Genomic DNA, 11,342 nt, shown 5'->3' on the forward strand with positions numbered 1-11,342 from the left:
CCTGAAGACAACATTCCGTTATTTGGAAAATAGCACTGGAATAAAAAAAAAAAATGGAAAAAAAATACATTCAGCCATCTAAAATTAAAATAATAAAATAAATACATGAACTATAAATTTGATCATGGATCTTCTAGAGGTCAATTACGTGAAAAAAATGCCCTTAAAATGGAGACATTCTAAGACGTGTCAAGTTTGCCGTTGTTTTGTGCAAATATGAGTGTACCTTCCTTGACGTTGACTTCCCGTCACGTGCAGGTGAGGAGTGTGAGCTGTCGTGCAGGGAGAGCAACAACGACGTGGTGATCCTCCCTAGCAACATGACGGTGGAGGGCGTCCTCAAGGAGCACTGGAGGAACCCACACAAGGTCAAGGTACGTCGGAAGATTGTGCCCGCCTCGTCGTTGTGACAGACGCACTTGACAAAAGCCTGCGATCCACGACTCTCCTTTAAGGAATTTCCCATCTGGTGTCGACATCCTCGCTCCGTCGGTGGCAATCCGAAAAAAGGCCCGCGTGCGCCTGCCTTTGATCTTCCGCCGCAACCAAATGTTTTGCTTCGAAACATGGCAACCCCTCAGACATTTTTCAGAACACGGTGTTACCCTCTAGCATATTCCTAACAGTGGTCGGGCCGATTGCTATTTTGGGGACGCTCAGACAAGTCACACCTGTGTAAACGTTTCATCAATTTAGCTTGTGTCTGTCATGCGAGAATAAATGAGACGATAAGAGTCCAAATAGTCTTCTGGAGGGTGGAATGTTTTCAGGGTTGGGTTTGGTTAGGCTTGCGGATTGCAGGGCTCATGATTTGGGTTACTGTCGGGAAAGGTGTTAGGGTGATTATGTGTCGGCTGTGGCTCCGTTGGTAAAGCGTATCTATCTTACGGTGGCCAAAAAGTCTTTGTTTCGATTTCCCGGCGCTGACTGTCTGCTTTTAAATTGTCTTTGGGCAAAACATTGAACCTAAATTACCTCCAAGTTAGGATTGGAAATGAGAAACATTTCAATGACCTTTCCTCAATTATACAAAGATTATTTTTCATAATAAGAGTTTGGGTTAGTAAGGGTTAAAACCTCAACACGCCAATCCGCCGCCACGACAGCTGATGATGGGGTAGAGTGGGTTCAAAGTTCCATTTTCTTTATAAGGGATTTGTAGTTAAGCCGCTACGGTGCCGCTTTTCTGTGATGTTTTCTTTCTTTCACCACTAGGGGCGCTCTATAGTTCAGAAAATACGCAAAATAAATCTTGATTTTTTTTTTTCCTTTGGTCTGTTCTGTTGCTGTGTTAAAAGGCACTGTTTTAACAATTTGTTTATATACCTTTATGTGCATTCCGAGTACAAAATCGTTCTGTACATGCAGAAAACAACCCCCAAAAAATTCAACAGCTTGTATATCGTTTCTTTTTTTTTTTTTCCCTCTTTCAAATAAGATTTGCTATTGCTTATATAACAGATGTGTCTTATAGTCCAAAAATTCTGGTAGTCGTTAGGTGTTCGGTTCATGATTAGGGTTAGGGTCCAAATACATTTTTTTAATATTGGTATGGCTAGATTTAGGTAAGTTACCGTCAATAATAGTCATATGAATCGTTTATAGTGGGGGGTCTCGAACTCAACTTATGTGGGAGCGACTGGAGATAGTCTGGGGGGGTCTGCGCCAAAAAAAAAAGAAAAAAAGTGGAAACATTAAACTTTGATGTCAAATACGGGGCCGTAACATATCATCCTGTGGGCCGCCAAATGGCCCGGGGGCTGCATGTTTGAGCCTCATGGCACTTACTATAGTCGCTTTTTGTAAATGTATTTATTTATTTATTTTTTTGAAAGTAAGCGCAGAGGACACTGATGTGAAACCAATCGCATTGTTTATGTGCTGGTGCACTTTCCCTCCTCCAACCTTTTTTTTTTTTTTTCGTATGCTTTTAGAGTCACGCTGAGTCAGCAGTGGGCCGGGCCACGAGGACATTAAATGATCTGTTTTTCATGGATGTGCGTAATTGATATGATTTGTGCTCAGTGGTAAATTGAGACTCGCGCCTGTGCTGTCGGAGGACGCCGCAATGGTTTGCATCCAAGTCAACCCGCTGGACTGACCCAAGGTTGAGCGTGCCCTGCTAGCAAAAAGCTCAGCATTTGCATTCTTTGTTTCTTTAGCTGCAAGATTTATTTATTCATTGTGTTACTTTTATATACAGTCAGTTGTCCTGAAGTCGTTGAAGTGTGAGTATCTAAACTTCACAAGTGCATTTAGCGGAAAAAGTATAAGAAGCAGGAAATTTTTTGTGAAGTAGGCAAATACGACAGTCATTGCGCTAGTGATGGGTAAATGAAGCTTCAAATCTGCTTCATGAACCAGTTGTAGTATTTCTGGCCTGCAGTAGATGGCACTCTCTGTTCAACATTGGGCTGACTTGCCATTTTTTTTAAACCTTTTATTTAAACCAACAGTGCCATCTAGAGGAGTCAAATAATACAACAACTGGTTCATGAAGCTAATTTGAAGCTTCAATTTCCCATCACTACTTTGCGCTACTCATAGAAAAGTACTAAACTAAAAAGAAAAGAAGAAAAAATTAAACCTTGGATAAAAAAACGCTATGCATCCATTACCCTCACAATGCATATCCGCAAAAAATGCCAATTTCAAACCGGTTCTATTTTCCCAACACTTAGACAAGGGGTGGGCAAACATTTTGATTGGCGGGCCACAATGGGTTCTAAAATTTGACAGAGGGGCAGGAGCAGATGGAGGGAGTGTTTTGGTCACCTCACCTCATTGGAGAAAAAAAAAATACATTTGATTTTAAATAAAAGTGAACAAAAGCATAACAACAAATATGTCTTTGACACCGCAATATTTAGAAAATAAAACATTAACAAGGTTTCTTCATTTCATTTTTTTCAAGTTCGGCGGGCCGGATTAAAACGTTTAAAGGGCCGCATGTGGCCCCCCGGGCCCTCGTTTGCCCACGCCTGACTTCGACGTTAACATTGTCCACCTTAATAAGTGATGATGATTTATCGCTTGAAACCAGTCGGGGTTCAGTTCTCGCGATGACCCACTTAGACATCCCTCCTCTTTCTCTCCCCGTGTAGCTAACGACTCTGCAACAGCACCCGCCTTCCCCTTTATCAGCAAAATTAGCCTGTCGGGCTTCCAGCGGAATTAGTCATTTTCTCGATGACATTACGTCGTCGAAGGTGGCGCTGAGATGGGGATCTATTTTTATGTGGTATCAGCGCCCCGGGAGGCTCGGAGGGAGCGAGGATCACATACATAGTGAGGGGTGAAGCCAGGCAACCATCATGGATTATCATGATTTACGGCCCTGCTGAGAGAGGAGAAAGGCGTGTGTGTGAGAGAGAGAGGGGAGGGGCATGGGTTTCTGGATGACATCATCGCTAAAGCAATGAGAACAAGCGGAAAGTACAGTAGGTGTGAAAAGTTTTGGCTCCCAAAAGAATGAAGGTGCTCTATCTCGAGTGCAGGCCTCGCCTCGTGCTGAACGCGCCTCCTCCTCCATCTTCCATCTTCCTTTATCGCATCGATTTGCTGACAGCGCTGAAATGACAAATAGCTTTCGTTTGCGGCCGCGAAGGAAAACCGTGTCAATTCTCTTAGATAAAGGCACACAGGGGGTGTTATTATTTGGGGGTGTGATTTGAAGTGAGGCCGGTATTTTATCCCGCTGGGATGTGTTGGATTTTTAAGCGGTCTGACCTGCACTGAGAACACAGGATGCGATTTCTTTTGGAACAGTTTGTGTGTTTGTAACAACACTTGAGATCTTAATGGTATTTCCTTTTTCCTTTTTTTGTATTTAGCTTCCATTATGAAACTTTTTTTTTTGTACAAGTATTGAAAGGTTGGGGGGCGTGGTGCGATGCTGAGGGGAGCATATGTGACCCTGGGGAACATGCGTTTTTTTCTGCCGTACTATAATAATAAAGTGTAATTGCACCTCCACCCCGCTAGTTGGCAGTGGCGCTCTCTTGGCCCATTGTGCGCAGCGAGTATCAACTCGACGGCGTCGGGGGCGTGAATTGTTTTCTTTTGATAGGGGGGGCGTAACATAAAATAATTGAGAATCACTGCGTTAACCCGTCGAATAATAATAATATTTTTTTAAAAAAGGGATATGTGGTATTTTCTTACTTTCTCTAAACATTTATGAAGAATGAACTGCGAGCCAAACTCTGCTCGAATTTGTGTTACACTGCTAAAAATAAAATCTTGAGGAAATAATTTGTTTTATTTGTATTTTTTTAATTTATTTTTTTTTTAAAGCTGAAGAGTGCATGCTCTTTCTCCCATTCCCCCCGCACACATACACATTTAGATTCACTTTTGTATTTGTCATTTTACTGCCATGGGACTGATGCAAAAAGATTGTCAGACTCCTTCCTTCCAACACTTGGCAGACACACAAGCACACACTCGCACATTCCACGCTCACCTCCCATGAGCAGCAATTTCAGGACAAGCACAGTGGGAAAGGATTCCACGCATTCTGTGAAGATACTCGATAACATTGTGCTTTTTGCTTTTGCGTGCGTGACCCCCCCCCACCCTGCTGGACGCACCACCCCTATGAATGGTTTGGTTATATTAAAAAACAAACAACTATTGCTAGGTTATTGTGTTCTGATGTAGACACCGTAAATCAACGGTATCAAGGAATAGGAAAAGAGTAGCACCTTTAATAGCACCTTGACGTTGCGTTGTCCAAAAAAAAAAAAAGTGACTATTCTTATTTTTTTTTCTCTGTTCTGACAGAGTATCGTCTGTACAATGGGACTGAAATGGTATCCACAACCAGAATTGCTCCACTGCTTCAAAGGATGTGAGGTAAGACAATATTCTACCCCCCCCCCCAAAAAAGCCTCTTTTATCAGTCTGCACTTAACCAAGATAAGATAACCTTTGTTAGTCCCACAATGGGGAAATTAAAAAAAAAGAATGATATCTCGTGTGGAAAAAAAATTGCTATATTTCATTACATTCCAATATTTTTTAAATAAAATATGCATTTTAAATAACTGATCAACAGCAAGTTTTAATGAGATGTGTCTCTAAACGTATTTTTGACATAGATTCAAGGAAAAAATCATTTTTTTTTAAAAAATTTTTTTTATTTTAGAACACCAAGTTTTTGAGATGCAATATTTTCGGTTTGACCAATAAAATATTGCGCAACACGGATATTACAATACCTTGTAATTTATACCTATGACATTTCAGAAAGAAAATCCACAATTCATAAATTCAATTAAGAAAAAAAAAGTTTCTTGGGGTCCACCAACCACACATTGAAAAACATAGCCTTTGGAATCATTTTTAACATTTCTTTTCTATTTTACCTACTAAGTCCACCTACAGGAATGGACTGTAGTTGACTCAAATCCAGACAGCCATGCAGTCCACTACCTTTTAAAGTCTTTGCTTTAATTGTAGGTCAGACTGAGGTCATCGGATCAAACAGCGGCTGTCATCTGCAAATGTTACGTTCACATGAGAAGGAATTCCCCTCCACTGTATGCAAGAATTATATGATGTGCGCACTTTAGACCAATTGGATATCCTGATTGTTAACTCAAGTGGAAAGGGTCGGGCCAACCCTATAAATCTCCTCGTAGGAGAGATTTTTCTTTCCCCATCTTTTTTTTTATTTTTTATTTGTAGTGAATAGTTTATAGCGCTCTCGGTCAGATTTACGATACTGGTCCACTAAGGGCTAAACAGAAAAAAAAAAATCACATTAAAAGATAAAGGATGTAAAAAAAGGGCCACTACCATAGCACAACGATACTGAAGATGAGTGTAATTTTTATTTATTTATTATTATTTTTTTTTTTAACACAGCCATTCATGGGAGACAACTATTGTGATGCAGTAAACAACCGAGCCTTCTGTAACTACGACGGAGGAGATTGCTGCCAATCCACTGTCAAGACCAAGAAGGTTAGACGCACCATTGTACAGCACATGAACTCAGTTTCCTTTTTTTTAATTTTTTTTTTTTAAGATTACATGTTACCATTGGCAAGCTTTTACCACCGTAAATAATATAAAGTACTTTTGAAAGAAAAATATATTGGAGGCAATATGTTAAATGAGAACTGTTATGCCCATAAATCGTCATCTTGGACTCCCTCTGGAGTCATTTTGCTTTATTGATGGTTGCCAAAACTCATTATCAATACCATACTGGCACTTGAAAAAGCCTCTGAGTTCATACCCCGTCTGCAACAAAAGTTCACTTTCCGTCCCCTGGGTATGGTTTGGAACGGTAAATCCTGACCTCAACTTGTTTCCACCGCAGGGTGTGGAGGCGAGATGACGCTCGTCCCGTCAGCTACCGGCTACGTAAATTTTGTGACATCATAGCAACGAGACACGGCATAACTCGCCGATGAATCCAAGACACTATTTCAGCCACTGTACTTAACATGAGCGGTTATGTTTTTTTTTTTTTTTTTTGTTTTTTTGGGTGGGGGGACTTTTGCAACGTTTGATAACAGAAAATTGCACACTTCCGTTACCTCCAAGCTCAACTACGAATCGTTCCGTTGAGGCCGGTCGAAGTAGCAACCTACTAAAATCATCTGCAACGCTTTAAGGGGCCGAAAAGAAAAACTTGAACAAAGCCGTGGACCAGCATTGAACAAATGAACTTTTTCATATGGAACCAAACGAGATTTGCTTTACCATTGAATATGGAACAAGCAACACTTATTACTCTACAATATATAACTTAAAAGTCCAGATTTGCAAAATTAAATTTTCGAAAAAAAAAATCAATAAAAATTATATAATAATAAATAATGAATTGTTTTATTTTGTTAAAATAAATAAATAAATAAATCAACCCCCCAAATTTTTTACTATTGTCATATAGAATATAAAATGGTATCGTAGTCATTTGGTATCGCCTCGCAGGCCAAAAATAATTACACTGTGGGCCATATTTGGCCCGCAGGCCGGATGTTTGACACCAATGCTTTAAGATTCCTCAATGAGCCGAGCTAACACATTTTGGGAATGTGGAAGGAAGCGACCGTAAGAACGGGGAGGACATTCCAATTCACAAACCATTCACGGTATCTTCCGGTTAATGTTCATGGATTATTTTTTTTTTTCTTCTTCTCATACCAGAAAAAAAGTTGGCAAAAGGTAGCACATGTACGTTGAAATGAGGTCTACTGAACTTTTTTTGCGGCAAATGAATATCACAGCGCCATGGTATCCAATTTGAATCTTCAATCGATAATCCCGAACGTATTTTGAGACCTTGTCGGGTTTTGACTGGTCGCTTTGTTTTTTTAGCTGCGGTTGTCGCATTCAGACCTGTGAACATTCCTTTGCCGTCCACGTTATTACCCACATTCATAAACACTCGACATTTTCTCGACATTTAAGCAGTTGTCAACGTTTTTTTGCGGTTGGCTACATGTGGCAAAGCGCTCGCTTCTTGTGGTAGCAGCACTCTTTAGCGTAGCTTTTTGTCTGGATCTCACTTAGCAGTCGTTTAGCTTCTGCGCTGCAACATCTGCTTCTCTGGTTTGGCCTCTTCTTGTGAATTTGGCAACGGGTCTGTCGTTGTGCTCCTGGCATATCCATCTGTATGTCTGGCGGCATTTAAACAGCAGCCTATGCGTCTCTCCGGATATTTCACTGTGCCTGACTAGGAAGCCTCTTTATTGCCTCTGGTGAGTTAGGATGTACGAGGGAACATCTTGCGCTTTTCCGACGGTGCAAGTGAATATCTCACGTTTGCTTCCTGTCCATTTTCACGTCTCATTTCAGCCATGCGCAATTAAACCGTCATCACAAGCAGTGTATTTTTTTTGGAGCGATTGCTTCTGTCGTTTTTTGGGGGGCAATTGACTGATCAAGACGTTCACTTTCAAGGGATGGAAACAGCAGTGTTCCGACATCTAAGTTGAATGTACGGATAAATAATCGGATCATAAAAAAGACTTTCCTTAAACGTTTGGAGGAAGTACGTGATTGCAGCTTTTCCAAATCGGTAAATTGGTTCGGTGCAAATTGGTGACATCCGTCCACTTTAGATACTGTGGCCGAGTCCGTCAAGGTGAAACATTGTCCAATGCGTCAATGTTCAAGAAATAAAATAATAAAGTGATAAAGTGATAAAATTATAAAATAATAAAGTAATACAATTATAAAATGTTAAAATAATAAAATAAATTTGAAAATTTTAAAATGTAAATAAAATTATAAAATCAAAATAAAATTATAAAATCAAAATAAAATTATAAAATAAAAATAAATAAAAATAAAATAATTAAAAAAAAAAGATGTTGGAAGATGGGGGTTGTTCCGTCTTCATTTTCTTTCAAATTGTAAAATGTTTGCTCAAAGGACGTCTGCAGGCTGCAGTCTGCGAAGCTGTTTGCTTAGCTCTTGCTAAGCCTTTTACTTTCTCTTGCAATCCGAGTGCGACGGGAGCTATAACGTACGGGCTAAATGTCCAGTTTAGAGCTTAGCGCGCTTCGTTTAAAGTCACGCCATTGAAAACGAGCATCATGAAGAAGTTTTCAGACAGAACCGAGCCGCTGGCTCCAAGTGTGCACTTTCGTCCCGATTGCGTCGTAACGTCAAAAATACAGACGTTGCCAGCCGAATCAAAGACTGAAAGTCTGCCAAGTCAAGTATTTTGATGTATATCGCAAGCAGCCATTGCAATATATGTCGATTTACATTTGATTTTTCGCTTAGAGGCAAATTTTTCGAGGACGTGGAAGAAGGCGAGTTGCCTGCAGAAGCATTACAAGAGCACCAACGCCCCCGTAAAGCGATTGGCTGGAAAACTATTGTGTGGCTTAGTCCAAGCCACTTTGTTTGATTTCTTTTTTTTGTTTTTTTGTTTTTTTTTCTCGGGGGGAAGTTTTCTTAAGTCAGCGCACACTCTGTATGGACAGCGAACAGATCATGAGGAAATATTCCGGGATCTGACAAAACATGTATTGGATTACAATCACGGACCCCCCCCCCCCCCCTTTTGAGTTGTGGATGACTGGATGTGTATTATTCCACCCCCGGGAGCTTTGAGGGTGCAAGGTCTAGCTGCATGTAAGGTCACCTCTGGATCGAGCGTTAATAGTTGCAAGCTGTCAGTCGGATTTGGAGAGGATGAGAGTAGGCGAGCGTATGGAGCGTTTTTTTTTTTTCAACCCCCCTCCCTTCACATCCAAATTTTGGATGAAATTCCTCTCTCGGTTGCTTGACGCAGTATAGAGAGGGCAGCAATTATATCGTTCGATGGCTCGGCCTCTCTAAAACAACTTTTGCTAAATGAGACTATATGTTTTTTCTGTCTGCTTTGGTGGTCGGCTCTTGAGCTGCCTCCCAGTCTCTCAGCGCTGTTTACAGCTCTCCGTCTGGCACGGGAACTCTCAATACGCGATTTGTAATGTGTCATGACTGATGTTTGTGTCCAAGCTGATGCTCCGACATTGCCAGCGACTGACCACCTCACTTTTACTCTCGCTCCCGGCGGCAGATTTTAATTGAAACCATTCCGTGCTTCTGAAGTTACAGGCGGCAATGATGATGATGATGATGATGATGATGATGATGATGATATGGGCATTTGAAATATCCCCCCCCCAAAAAAATTAAATAAAAAAAAAAAAAGTTGAGGGCGTTTAAGTAGAACGAGACGTCGGGATCCTGTGAAGCGGGATTGGCTTTTTTTTTAATTTATTTTTTTTCTCCACAGCTGAGCAAAGGTAGTTGCAGACCAGTGAGGACACACTCGCCTCTGTTTGTTTGCGATTTTGGCACTTTGCTCTTGTTAAGTACCGGCACTTATGAAGTCAAATAGAGTTACGTATTTTTTTTTTTTTGTATTTTTTTATTTTTTTTTGTATTTTTTTTTTTTTAAGCATGCCTTTTCTACATTTTAATAAGTTGAAAGATCGCCAATTCTGGAAACTGTTCCTCTATGTCAGTGCTTCTCAAATCGTGGGCCGGGGCCCCTCTGGGGGGCGTGTGTGACCCTGGGGGAACATGCTTTTTTTTTTTTGCGCCATACTACAAAAAAGTGTAATTGCGCATCCACTCCAGTAGATGGCAGTGGCGCTCTCCTTGCCTATTAACTCCATGGTGGATGTTTGTTTTGCAACGAAAATGCTATTTATAGAAAATAATTTTTTTTACGGAAAATAATTGAGAAGCACTGCATTACCAACTTCGGTCCACTTCAAAAGAGTACAGTGAAAGCCATTGGGAATGCCCGTCTGTCAAGATCGGCCTTTTTTTGTTTTGTTGTGCGTGACGTACATTTCCACAATGTGCGCCAACGCTCTTGGACACAATCTCCACACCTGGAAATATATTGTGACTGCGTTCTTTGCTTGTGTTGGATTGTCGCCCTTGACACGACGTCCTCGCATTGCCCTTCACGCAGCATTTGTTTCTGCAAATCTGCAAGCATATCAGTCAGCCGAGTCAAAAGCCACCTTTGAGAAAGTCCAAAACCAAACGAGCCCCCACACTGTGAACCGAAATGAGAGGGACACTGTGTTTTTCTGACCTGGACCAGAGATGGAAGGATGAGGCTCTGACAAGGTCAACAACCACCAGAAGGTCTTTCATGTCGCACTTTCTGGGTGTCCCCCCCCTTCCCCCCCACTCCGCCCCAACCCCCAGGCCTCCCTTTAGCCCTGGGATATGGGGCCCCGGGCCCCACTAGGGCCGCCAGCCACCCTGAAGAGAGACCCTCAAAGTCAGGGCCAGATGTGGCAGCTGGCTCCCGCCACCCTTTGGGTCAAGGTCAAAGGAAAACGGTTCAAATTTGCCACCCGCCATCATTTGATAGTTAAGCTTGGATGGAGGAAAAGCCCACGTTGGAAAGTGAGGAAGTGGGAGCGGGTTGCGAGTACGTACAGAAAGGTAAACCGACGCGAGACGCTAACTAAACTGAAGCCGGGAGCTTTTTGGCCTCATTCAGGAACACACATCACACCGATGACAGCTGTTTCTGATGAGAGTCCGGCCCCCGGTCTTGTGAAAATCATCCCATGCAGGCGGCGTTTTGTGAGGCGGGTCCAGGGCACTGCCCACTCTGTCCACCTGGGCCTCACATGAAGAGCAGCCCGGATGCACAAACAACTTCTTTTATACATCATTTGAAGAAACGCGTCAGCACTTATGATCCAAAATAAGCTCAATTATTACCTGTTGGCTTACCAGGTCATGTCAGTTTGCTCTTTCTTGTGATATTGCGATAAATCTTCCTTCTTCTTCATGATGAGAGAATCTCCTTTAACTTGAGTGACTCAAAAACACCACAAAATCCCTCCTGG

The 11,342-nt window shown here is 41.7% G+C and overlaps 1 protein-coding gene across 2 annotated transcripts in view; it reads left to right on the forward strand.

The window, feature by feature from the left end:
• pappaa (pregnancy-associated plasma protein A, pappalysin 1a) overlaps nt 1-11,342 on the forward strand; it is a 75,836-nt gene that overhangs the window by 61,796 nt on the left and 2,698 nt on the right. For both annotated transcript variants that reach the window (XM_088281915.1, XM_088281916.1), the window contains exons 19-21: nt 259-374; nt 4,786-4,857; nt 5,872-5,970. In XM_088281915.1, coding sequence (XP_088138041.1) covers nt 259-374; nt 4,786-4,857; nt 5,872-5,970 — 287 coding nt within the window. The remainder of the gene's footprint in view (nt 1-258; nt 375-4,785; nt 4,858-5,871; nt 5,971-11,342) is intronic.

Source organism: Idiotropiscis lumnitzeri, chromosome 18 (assembly GCF_059441095.1).
Source record: "Idiotropiscis lumnitzeri isolate Australia: NSW breed Sydney's pygmy pipehorse chromosome 18, RoL_Ilum_1.0, whole genome shotgun sequence".
In the NCBI taxonomy this organism is placed as follows: domain Eukaryota; kingdom Metazoa; phylum Chordata; class Actinopteri; order Syngnathiformes; family Syngnathidae; genus Idiotropiscis; species Idiotropiscis lumnitzeri.